The sequence below is a fragment of the Physeter macrocephalus genome, unplaced genomic scaffold (assembly GCF_002837175.3).
Source record: "Physeter macrocephalus isolate SW-GA unplaced genomic scaffold, ASM283717v5 random_837, whole genome shotgun sequence".
Lineage (NCBI taxonomy): Eukaryota > Metazoa > Chordata > Mammalia > Artiodactyla > Physeteridae > Physeter > Physeter macrocephalus.
The window spans coordinates 1-12,681 of NW_021146123.1; the positions used below are offsets into that span (position 1 = coordinate 1).

At 56.8% G+C, this 12,681-nt stretch overlaps 1 protein-coding gene across 1 annotated transcript; it reads right to left on the reverse strand.

Annotated features, from left to right (window-relative positions):
- Window positions 1-50: 50 nt before the first annotated feature.
- On the reverse strand, window positions 51-2,257 carry LOC102993321 (ficolin-2; the record flags this gene model as incomplete). Its single annotated transcript, XM_028486346.1, has 3 exons — window positions 2,164-2,257; window positions 1,570-1,683; window positions 51-104 (listed from the first exon to the last, which is right to left on the reverse strand). Coding segments are annotated over exons 1-3 (262 nt in total), but the record flags the coding sequence as incomplete, so codon positions are not given.
- Window positions 2,258-12,681: the final 10,424 nt, after the last annotated feature.

The window sequence follows — 12,681 nt, forward strand, 5'->3', positions numbered from 1 at the left end:
AGGCCCCGGGGTCCTGCTCAGGGGTCCTAGCTCTTCATCACCTTTGGTACCTTTGGGCCCGGCCGGCCCTGCCTTCCCAGGGTCTCCGGTAGAACCTCGTTCTCCTGTAAATTCCAAAGATACATCATTGAGGAAAAGGCCACCTGAAGAATTCTACTTGAGCGTCTCTGCCCTAAGCAATACAGTCCTGACCCTCCCATGCCAGCTGCGGTATCCTCAGCCTCACTGGCCTGGGCCTCAGCCCGAGGTGACAGCCGACAGCGGGGACAAAGCCCTCACAGCCACCCGGTGCCGAGCGGCCGGCACGCCAAGCTCGGGCCCCAGGGACCCACCAGCGCTCTGGCTCCCGACCCCCTCAGTGTGGCCGCGCAGGTCCAGGCCACCGTCACAGAGCCCCACCGTCTCCTTGGGGGCCTGGGACCAAGAGCGCGTCCTCAGAGACCCTGTCCCCCAGGAGCCTCCGGCCCACTGGCTCTGGGGGCAGGCGGGCCCTGCCCTGCGCTCAGCCCTGGACGCAGGCGCGGTCCGGCGCAGTACGCATCCCTCTGTGGCGGCTCTGTCTCCACCTCCGGAGAGGAGGGGGCAGGAGCCGCGAGGCCCCCAGGTCTGCGTCCTTGACGTTAGCAGGGCGCTGGGGCCACCCAGGGCCCCTGCCCGTCCTCCTGAGCACTGAGGCCCGGGCCAGGAGAGGCGGCCCCGGGCTCAGCCGAGGCAGCAAGAGCGTCTGCCGGCAGGCCGCCCTGCCCGGGGGGGGTGGGGGGGGGTGTGGGGCAGGCGGGGCGCCGGCTCAGCTCGCGGGGGCCTACCACACCCACTGGTCTACCACACCCACTGGTGGGCAGCCGCCCCAGACTTGCCCCTCCTCCCTGTGTCCCCCCGGCAGGAGCCCAGCCTGGAGCCCTCCCAGCCCCAGGACCCGGCCTGGGCGCCCACGGCCCCTGAGCTGGATTCCTCCCAGGACGTGAGAGGCCGGGGACCTCCGAGCTCGCCCTGTCTCCGGAGCCCTTGGAGCGTCCACTCACACCCAGGCCCGGGGCCCTCACCCCTGAGCTGCGTGCACACCTGCCCCTCATACCAGGCTCGGGGCCCAAACCCCCACGAGGGGGCCACCACGTCGACGGGGGAGGTGGGCAGTGCTCGGGGGCCCTCAAACTGAGTCGAGGTCCAGCTCCGCCCTCCCTGCCGATGGCTCACTGCTCTGAGCTCCAGTTTTCTCATCGCGGTACAGATGGAAAAAGCTGGGGCCTCAGTTTTCAGGTGAGAAAACCGAGGTGTAAGGCTTGGAGCTCTTGCCCGTGGCCACGTAAAGCCGGGGCTGGATCGAGCACCAGGAAGCGGTGTTCTGTGAAAGTATACCCCAATGCGAGCTCATAGACTGGCTGAGACCAGCCCCCTCCCCAGGGGATGACAGGTCCCGGTGGGCCTCAGGGGTCGCTCCGGACGCCAGCTCCGAGCAGGGTTGTGAGCCCAGCTCCCGACCTGAGACCCGCAGGGGGCACTGCCCACCCGGGGTCTAATTTGAGAAGAGCCGGTGTTCAGTGACCCCCACCCCCGAGCCGGAGCACGTACCCTTCTGTTCACTGATGCCTGCCTCTCCCTTGGGCCCCGCGGGTCCGGGCAGCCCCGGGCAGCCTCGGAGGATGGAGAGCTTGTCGGAGCCCTCCAGACCCACCAGCTTCACCTCTGCAGAGAGACACAGAGCGCGAGTCAGGGCGCTCGTCCTGGGCCTGAGAGCCCTGCAGAGCCGGCGACAGGCCACCCGAGCCACGGGGATCTGCCACGCGGCGACCTCGGCCTGGGCCCTTGGCTGTGGCCAGAGTCACCCGTCTCAGATGTAGGGTCAGCCTGGCAGTGAGTTTCCCGCCTCTGGTGGGCACTGGTCAGGTGTGGAGGTGATGCAGGGCAGAGCCCCGGCCTTGTGGTCCACCCTGCCTGAGCCACCCTCCCCCCAGCCTCAGTGCTGGAGGGTCAGCCTGGCAGTGAGGTGTTCAAAAATGTTCAGTCTCTGCTTTGAGAAGTGGTGACTGCAACTGTCATGAGGAATAAGGAAATTGTCCAGAAGGGCTCAGCTCGGGGCCCAGCACAGTTGGCTGTTAGCACAAGGGCCCTGCGGCTTTCAGGCCCGACCGCTGTCAGGTCCTACTCACCTGGTGTCTTACTCACCTGGACAGGTGTCGGAGGCGGAGGCTGCGGCGCACAGGAAGGCCATGGCCAGCACTGCCGGCCCTGTGGCCATGGCCACTCCACGCTGCTCCATCGCTCTGCTCTTTGCCGCCCGAGGAGCCCCGTGCTCTTATAGGGCTGTGGCCACGCACGCTCACCTCTGGCCCCGTTTCTCCTCCTGGCTTGTGGCGCCAGCTGGACGTGGAAGCAGCCTCAGCTGGTTCTCTTCCAGGGCCCATATCTTCCTTACTGAGCATCTGACTTCCGTGCTCCCTGTGGACCAGCCCAACTTCCCCTAGGCAGGGACACTTCCCTCCAGCCACCAGACCCCCTACGGCCCTGCATAGGGAAGGGCCAGCCCCCACCCCACCCCCTGCCACATCACCCAGCTCTGCCCAGGCCACACCTGAGGCCTTCTCAGGGGGCAGGGTTTGAGGAATTCATTTGCATTTTATGGGCTTCAAGTCTACAGAAATTTAGAAAGTTCTCCTGGGGTCTAGGGTGGTTAGAGGGGAGGGACGAGGGGAGCACGATGTGTGCGGTGGAGATTTCCCCAGGCCGGTGTGCCGTGGGCTTCCGACAGCAGTGGACGTGCAGCAGGAGAGAAGCAGGGGCGGCCAGGCCAGGAGCATCGCAAAGCGTGGCCCCGGGACCTTGACAGAGGCAGGACGTGAACTCGACTGCAGCAGTTCCAGCCCGGGGGGCATGGAAGCGGGGCCGGGCGTGGGGTGGGGTGGGCGAGGGCATGAAATTGCTGGGGTGGGGGCATTCGGCACCCGCCCCAGGAGGGACCAGGCTGCATGCTTTTCCCACACCTCCCAGGGAAGAGCCACACGCTGAGGCTAGCTGTCACCGGGACTCCCGTTAGGGACGGAGGTGGCAAGTCTGTGCCCTCAACCCCTTCCCGACAGCCCCTGTCCAGGTTGTTGCCCCCACGGGGGCAACACTGGGCCTGGGGGGAGGCACCTCCCTTCCACCTCCTTTCCTTCCGCTGGCTCTGGCCCACGGCCCCATCTGGCCACCCGGGTCCTGGGGAAGCAGCCTGGCTGTGTGACCAGGGAGTCTCTTCCGGCAGGTGCTGCCAAGAACACGGGACAATGGAGTAAGACTCCGGACGGTGCATTTTTCAAGGTCACTGTTTGCTTAGTGTGTGTTTTTCATTCATCAGCTCCCGCCCTGCTGTCCCTTTGCAGCGCGTTTCCCGCAAGCAGTGCATCGCGGATTGCTGCAGTTCTTATCTGCGCTCATGTGATTGACCCTTGGTGTGATTGCTGATGTCCCTGTGTTGGGTCTACCCATGTCCTCCTCCATTTATATCCCGTCTTTTTCCCCTTGTGCTTTGCTTCCTTTGTGTTGGTCAAGCATTTTTAGTATTTCATTCCATAGCTGCCTTGACTTTGGGGTTCTTCTTCTGTGCTACACTGAACGGTTGCCCAGGGAATACATTACAAATGAATACTGTCCCCCTCAAGGGACTTCACCCATCACGTACCAACCCTTCCACAAACCTTTTCACCACTGTTCTTGTAGAAATTGCTTCTACCTATAGTTTAACCACACAATGCGTTTTCATTATTTTGGTCTTAAAAATTCAGTAGTCTTTTAACAACATTTTTAACTGAAAAAGAGAGTACTTTACACCTATCCTCGTATTGACTTTCTGTCACCCTTTGCCTCTTCCTAAGAATCTGCTTTTTCAACTGGGATCATTTTCCCATCAGCCTGAAGAACTTCCTTCCTCGTTCCTGGTTACGTGTATCTGCTTGCAACAAATAATCTTTATTTTTTAAAAAATATTTTTTTGAAGTAGAGTTGATTTACAATGTATTAGTTTCTGGTGTACAGCAAAGTGATTCAGTTATGCGTAAATATTCTTTTTCTTATTCTTTTCCATTATAGGTTATTATAAGATATTGAATATAGTTCCCTGTGCTCTACAGTAGGACCTTGTTGTTCATCTATTTTGTATATAATAGTTTGTATCTGCTAATCCCAAACTCCTAATTTTTCCCTCCCCCCATTTCCCCTTTGGTAACCATAAGTTTGTTTTCTGTGTCTGTGAGTCTGTTTCTCCTTTGTAAATTAGTTCATTTGTAACATTTTTTTAGCTTCCACATATAAGTGTATCATGGTATTTGTTTTTCTCTGTCTGACTTACTTCATTTAGTATGATAATCTCTAGGTCTGTCCACGTTGCTGCAAATGGCATTATTTCATTCTTTTTTATGGCTGAGTAGTATTCCGTTGTATATATGTACCACATCTTCTTTATCCATTCATCTGTTGATGGACAGTTAGGTTGCTTCCGTGTCTTGGCTATTGTAAATAGTGCTGCTATGAACATTGGGGTGCATGTGTCTTTTCGAATTAGAGTTTTCTGTAGATATATGCCCAAGAGTGGGATTGCTGGATCATAGGGTAACTCGATTTTTAGTTTTTTGAGGAACCTCCATAGTGTTTTCCATAGTGGCCACACCGATTTACATCCCCACCAACAGTGCAGGAGGGGTCCCTTCTCCCCACACCCTCTCCAGCATTTATTATTTGTAGACTTTTTAATGATGGCCATTCTGACCGGTGTCAGGTGGTACCTCATTGTAGTTTTGATTTACATTTCTCTGATAATTAGCCATAATGAGCAACTTTTCATGTGCCTATTGGCCATCTGTATGTCTTCTTTATCCAATGAATTTTTTATTTCATATATTGTAATTTTTAGTCCATAATGAGCATCTTTTCATGTGCCTATTGGCCATCTGTATGTCTTCTTTATCCAATGAATTTTTTATTTCATATATTGCAATTTTTAGTTCTAATATTTACAACTGGTTCATTTTTTAGCTTTCTTATCTCCCTTGAAACCCCCATTTCTTTACTCATTATATCTATCTTTTCTCATATATTATTGAATATATTTATCCTACTTATTTTGAAGTCCTTTTCTGTAAATTCCAACATCTGAGGCACCCATTCATTTGTTTCTATTGACTTTTCCCCTCTTGATTATGGGTCATGTTTTCCTTCTTTTGTGTGTCTAGTGAATCTTATTCTGTGCCAGACACTGTGGATACTGTGTTACAGCGACTCTGAATTCTGAGCTCTTCCTCAGAAGAGAGATGAACTTGGTGCTGGCAGGCGGGTGGGTGAGATCACTTTGAGCCTGGGGGTCTTGGCTCTAGGCTTATTAGAGTGGCTCTATTTTGTCCTTAATCCCAGGGCAGAAACTTCAGCCCTGGGATACTGTCCTTCTACTTAAGGGCTGGGCTCGCTGGGGGAAAGCCTGAGCTGTTTGTCAAATCCATCCAAAATGATGGGACTTGAACTCAGACTATACCCTGACCCTGGGCAGTGCTGAAATCTCCACTCAGCTGTGTCGGCCTCCCAGCCAGTTCCCCCAGTGCACCATGGGCATCTCACCTCACACAGGTTCAGATCAGCCGTCAGCCAAGGACAGGAGAGGGTTTGTAGCGGATTTAGGGGCTTCCCTGACGTGGTTTCCTCTTTTTTAGGATTTCCACCCCACTCCTCACCCGGTAGCCTGGATCTCTTACCCAAGACCCCAGCCCAGTGAGACAGCCTCATCTGCTTGAATGATGCTACCCCTGCATCCCGTGGACCGGGAGGCCCTCAGGAGAAGGTCAGAGTAACTGTCCATCTTACCCCACATCCAGTTTCTATCTGCTTTTAGTCTCTCTCCATTGCCCTCTAATAGCTGTATTTTCATAGATACTCTAGACTTTATTGTTTTATTGGCAGGAGGGTTAATACAATGTATGCCATCTTCCAATGATTAGACCCTAGAAGTCTGGAGGGTAAGTTGTTTTAAGCTCTTAGTTCCACAAAGCCTCTCGGAAGAGGTGGCATTTGAGCAGGGAACTGAGAGGCATGGGTCGGATACGCAATGTTTCAGGTGAGAGTCTTACAGCAAGAGGCAGAGATCTTGGTGGATCTGAGAAAAAGCAAGGAGGCTGGGGTGTCCGAGACAGCAAAGAGGAGATCACTGGTAGGAGATGGCGCAGTAAGACCGACATCACCCCTGCCGCCAGCAGGACACTGGTGCAGGGCACGGGCATCCCCTCCTTCAGTCACGTTCTTTCCTCCCCACTGCACCGCCGAAGGGCCCTCAACCAGGCCTCTGTGCCTTCCAGGCCTCCCTCCACACCGAAATACCCGGTCCACATCTCTACCGCTCAGCCCTGATCACGTCCATTTCCTGCTCCCCAAACCTTTCCCCGGACGTCCGTCCTTGACTCCAGGACAGACTGTCCGCCCCAGAAAGTGTTCAGAGCCTCCGTCCCATCTGGGCCAGGCCCGTATCCTTGTCATCTTCGTTATCCTTCTGTCCCCTGGCCAACCTGGGGGTGCTCTCTTCACGACACATGGCACATGTGTCCCTGTCCCATGACTCTTCTCACGGTCACTGCTCAGCTGCAGTGCCCCTTCCTCCCTCCCGCACCTGGAAACCTCTTCTCGCTGGGTCATTTCATTCTCTTCCGCCTGAGCCCTATTCATGTCATCCCAGAGGGAACGTGAGGTCAGCCAGGGTGGAACCAACACCACGTGCAGCCCTGAGGTTCCCCATCCGGGGTCATGTCCACTGGGGTCTCAGGCAGGAGAGAAATACACCCTCGTCCTCTGACAAGCGGTTAAATACTTGAAATCGACCCCACACTTACCACCTCCACGCGTCAGAAGGGTCCTGCATCCTTTCCTTTCCTCCTTAAACTCTGTCTTTCTGCACCAAATTCCAACTCTAAATCAGGTCGTCAAACTGATTTCTATCGAAGGGTCACTAATAAGAAGAAACACCGCTCAAGTCTTTGAAAGACTTGCGTTTTAAAGAGATGCACTTTATACAAAATGAACACATTTCTTTACAGTGGAATTTTAGCATCAGGGGAGCCAGGGCTGGAGGGGATCTGGGTATATATATGCTCGAGCCTTTGTAAAATCCAGTATGCGGGAGGCACCTGCCTTTTCTGTGGCCAGACGGGGTTCGGGTCAAGACCGGAAGAGCTACCGCTGATACTAATCCGTGTGTGTTTCCAAGCAGCAGCAGGATGCCTGGGGAAATTTGGGGAATTACAAGTTCTAAGCACCATCCGGAGCTGCTGAATCACCAGGGGAGGGAGGGCCCAGGAACCTATGTTTTAACAAACCTTCCAGGTGACCTAGAGGCAGGCTTCTGCCAGCACTTTCCAGGGCCTTCCAGGCCCTGAGCTCTGACTACACAGGCTTTCTGTGCGCATGACGAGGAAGCACCTCCTCCCTCCCATGACAAACCTCTCTTCCTTCATTCTGAAGCTCTCGTATCGCCTGGTCCCAGAAGCCCCAGGCGTGGAGCCCTGGACTGACACCGTCTGTGCCACCAGGAGCCTGGCTATGGAGCCCTGACGGACAGTCCACTCCACTCCCAGCCAACTGTCACCAGAAGCAAAGCCTGGGCCGAGCTGAACTCTCGCTGACAATATTACCAGCCTCGGCCTCTAAAGAGTGTGCAGCCCGGGGTGATCACAGCTCCCTCACTGTACAGCCTTTGCGACGTGCCAGGCACCACCCTGAGCGATTCCCAGCCCATCGTGAGGGCCGGTGGGCAAGATTGCAGGACCTGACCCAGAGCCCCAGGCTGGGTGGGGGGAGACCCGCCTGGGGGAGCACGTGGTGGGTTGTGCCTGTTGCCCATGCAGAGATAAAGCAGCAGGATTCAGAGAAGCCTGAGCCCCAGGGCTCCGGGGGTGGAGTGGGTGTGTTGGGGGTGAGCTGGGATGTTTGCCAGCCGCCCCAGCTGGCTCCGTGTACACTCCTCCAGGCCCAGGAAGCCCCTCGGAGGGAGGGACCCAGCCCAGGCGGGGGCTTCCCCTGAGCTGAGCTGGGACAGGCAGGATCACGGGAGTCAGGTCCAACTCATCGTCCCGAGCTGGCCCAAATCCTCTTCACCATGAAGTCTCCTGACGATGGGGGTTCGTGGGGACCCCACCCTGCTCCATGCCTGGCCCCCTTTGCTCAGCTTGCTGGTGCCTTTCAGGCAGCGCAGCTCAGGAGACGAGCAGTGAGCGCCTGAGAGCCCCGTTTCCGTGTGCACGTGGACCTCCGCCTGCATACGGGGGCACCTGAGGTCAGGGCCCGCATCTCCTCCGTAGTCACAGCCCTGTGGCCTTTGCTGTGGGCCAAGGTGGCGGCTGGATCAAGGTGGACTGGTGGTATGTGCCCCAAGCCCCCCCCCCACAGGCTGCTTTGGCTCCAGTGGTGGAAAGTTCCTTCTGCCATGCCATGGACCCAGCCTCTCCTCACTTTTCTCCCCCATCTTCCGGAATGTCAGCTGCAGAGGATCAGCTCCAGTATCCAGCCTTCAAGTGCAAAGAGCCCTCTCTATCGACGAGCATTCCAACCGTCTTTTGGCAGACAGACAGACAGACAGACGTCACAGAGGTACACGCAAGGAATTCCAAAGGAACCTTCTGCACGTCTCCAAATTCCACCTACTGCCCAAGGCTCGGTCACACCTCCTCCTGTTCACTCCAGCCCACTCTCGGCAGACCCATCCCTCAGCCTGTGGCTTTGATCACCTCTGGATGGTTCTCTGGAGCGGCGGCCGTGAGTCTGGCGTCTTCAGATGCCCTTAAGCTCACGGGAAGCAGGATGTCCTTCTCTTCCCTCTGTCGGCTCACTTGCCAGCCCAGGGCTGCACACCCCGCAGGGGCCGGGCACTTAGAGATGGGTCAACGATAAACGTCAGAGGCGTGACGCCCTGTATCCTGAGACCGCTGGGCTTACGCACAGTGAGCGCACAGGTGGGGTGGGTGCTGGGGATGCAGAGCTATCACACGACACGGATGCAGAGGTCCCAGGACAAAGCGCTTCTCGTGCAGGATCACATTTCACTCCACAGCCTGGTGCAGCATTTTACAGGTGAGGAAACCAGGCAGCTGGACACCTCACTGCTGACCTGTCCCCATGCACCACGGTTTGAAACATGCCTGAGGCCTCAAAGCCGATGAGGAGCACACCCAGGACCTGCACACACATCTCGCAAACACGCATCTCATGGGATCTTTCCCCGGTCGGGTCTCCAGATGAGACCTTAGTCATAGGATACCTTGCTTGTAGATTTGTTAGAAACCCTGACGTGAGGGCCAGACAGCCACGTCCAGGTTCCTGACCCACAGAAACGTCAGACGATGCCTGTGTTTTATTTTCAGCTACGTCTGGGGGTAATTTGTTACGTGGCATTAAACGATACAAATGCTGAAAGTGGTGCCCCTAGTCCGTCTCCCAGTTAGAGTCTTTTAGATCGTCCTAACCATTGAGGTTTCTAGTTTTAAAATGAATTTGAGGAAGTCCCAAGTGAAGCAAAATTCTTGCACCATCAAACACATCAGCTCCCAACAGAGGCCTGGGAATCGGACTTCTCCCAAATCTACGTGATCTCCATTTGTCAATTTGGGAAAATAAAAATAAAAAAAGAAAGCAGGATGTTTTGTGCGTGTAGCTTTTGTTGACGTCTTGACTCCTGGGGGATTACTGGAAAGTGATAAGTTTCCTGGCTGAGGCACAAGCTGAGTCCTGCCCTCCCTTCTCCCTGGACCACTTCTCGGAGGAAATCCAGGCGGATGTGTACCACTTCCGCGTGGGCATGCCTCCCTCCTGCATCCTCCCCGGGCGCCGGGTAGGCCTTGCACCCTGAGTCCTGACACATCATCATCAGGCTGTTTCCCCGTGTTCTGAGTTTCCATGTTACTGTGTTTTCAAGTCAGTATGTCTACATTGTATCCATTTGAGGTCCTTGTCACCCCTCTTTTGGGTACCAGTGCCTGGCACAGAGCAGGCACTCAATAAAGCGGCATTGAATGAATGAATGAATGTCTGGGGGTGGGAGGGGTAGGTCGGGGCAAGGAAGGCAGGTGGGGAGCACGCTTTCTGCAGGAGTCCTTCCCCGAGGGAAAGCACCGAGAGCTGAGGCTGCCCCTCCTCCCTCCCTCCTTTCCTCTAAGAAGATGTAGGGCACTCTAGGCAGGGGGTGAGGAGCTGGCTCTCCCAGACTCGGCCACTGATCAGCCGCCAGCCTATCCAGGACCCAGAAATCAGTAGGATCCCAGCCCTCCTAGGCCCCAGCCAGGCAGGTTGGCTGAGACAGACAGATATCGCCACACCCACCTGCCATCCAAATGGAGGCGCTGCCCGAGGCAGGCTCAGCTCTTGGAGGCCAAGAGCCTTGGCAGATACGAAAGGACTTGTGCCCCAAGATCTGGAGCCCAGGAGTCCCAGCTCTGCAGCAGCAGAACCCTCTTAGCAAAGCCCCGGCCCCCATGCCAAATGGGTGTGCACACAGTTTCCTCCCTCCCTCCATCCATCCCTTCCTGCCACTCCAAGGGCACCCTAGGACACGGGGCAGCAGTGCTAAGATAAGGGGCACTGAGGACATCTTTTCCAACATGGGACGCTTGGATTAATTCCAGCTCCAAACGGTGAACAATGGCCTGCTTTCTCCTTTGTGGGGACAGGTGTTTCCCCTCATCCAGCAAGAAATAACGCAGCCCCGTGGGAATGCTAAAAACCAATGGCCAGCCATTACCTAGCTCCTGTGGGGGTTCTAGGCACAATCTCTCCAAGGCTCCTGAGACAGATGCTGTGAGCTGCAGATACTCAGCCGCTCTGCAGCCAAGACCCGGGTTGGCACCCTCATTTCCACGGATCTCACCTCTCCCAAGACGGGGAGCAAAGTCCCGGTGTGAGGTCTCCATTCACTTCTCCAGAAGACCCGGCCCAGGTGTGGGTGGCTGCAGGGGCTTGATGAGCTCTTGCGGACCAGTCGCTGGGGCGTGATGGACGGTGCAGGGGCGGGGGGCGGGCCCTGGGGCTGGGAGAGCCGTGCCCGAGGGAGTCTAGCTTCACTGCTCCCGTCCCCGGGGACGCACAGGTGGGACTGCTCGCTGGTTTCTAGGCTCCAGCCATACCAGCACCTGCAGGCTCTCCTCCTCTGGCCCAGCCTACGGGCAGGTGCTTTCACCTGCAAAGTCTCCAGGATGAGGAAGGAGGTGCAGAGAAATGGCGGCTCTGCGGGGCCTTGCCCCAGATGGGTCTCACTCAGGACACCATGATCTTAAACGCTAGCCTCCACCCCCCCTACCCCCGAGGCTCAGCCTGCTCACCTTTGAGCACCTGCCTGCAGTGAGGGGAGGCCGCCCCTGGTCCTCCCAGGCCCCGTCACCCGGCCCCGCGGGGCACCTGTGGGCCAGTGCAACCCCTGGAGGCCGGCGGGTCATTCTAAGTCTCGGTCACAGACTCCTCAGGCCAGGCTGGCGGCTCTCCCTGCAGGACACCTCTCAACCAGGTCATCAGCTTCCAGCCCGTTGCATTTCACTGGGCTCCAAGGACCGGCGCCCAGGCCCATTGCTCCTACACCCCCGCCTGCCCCGCTCCCTGTCTTGACGTCGATGCAGCAGCTTCCGACCTGTCCGGCTCTGATGGGAGGGCCACACTGCTTCCTGAGTCACTTATTAGGCACCACTGCAATCCCGGCCGAGGTTTCAAACAACAAATGTGTTGCTCAGGCCTGTGATGAATGAGCTTTCATTGGCGTTTGTCCCACAGAGTGTTTCTCAGTTTCATCTTTAACCGTTGATGCTGAGAAACGGTTGCCTCTTCCGGCCCTGAAAACCCTCGAATCTGCGGGCTCTGTTTCCTTTCGTGCCAAGCGCAGCCGAGGGCAAGCGGCCTGCATCACCGTCCTGGTTCCGACCTCTTCCAGGTCTCACGCTACCGCCCGTGATCGGCCTGTGAGCTCGCCCAGGTGGCAAAGAGCGATCTGACCGCACGTCCTGCCCCTGGAGACAGGGAGCCTTCCATCTTCTGACAACAGTTCCCGCCTCCACCGCCTGGCAGGGGGACCTGCCAACTCATATCGGTGCTGTCAAAGCAATTGCCCACTTCTGGTTTCACTTTCCCATCTGCTCCGCTTGGTCCAGGCCGGGGGATCTCAAACCCGAGCAAACCCTAGAATCACCCGCGGGCCTTGTCAAAACACAGATGACGGGGCCTCCCCCAGCGTGTCTGAGCCAGCAGGTCTGCCGCAGGGCCCAGGAATCTGCATTCCTAACAAGGTGCCGATGGTCCGTGGACCACACTCTGAGAGCCACTGGCTCTAGGTTTTGCTGCAGTTAACAACCATCCCTGACATCGGTGTCGGCTGAAAGCAACATGTTCCTCGCTCGTGCTGTAAGCTCATGGAGGGTTGGCCAGGGACTCCCTCCGGGAACCCACTCACTGGGGACGCAGCCGCTCTGGGAACGTGGCTGGTGACACGCAGAGGGAACCAGCATGTCAGACAGGAAGAGCCACGTGCTACGTCGGCTCAGGGTCATTGGCCAGGACGAGCCAGGGGGCCGGGTACGATCAGCCTGCTCTGCAGTTGCACAGCGGGGGGCGGGGGGGAGCCTGGGGACTCGCCACCTCCGCAGGGCGAGAGTGAGGCCCGCGCACGGTCAATCCAGGACGCCCCAGGATTGTGGCAGCTCCCCC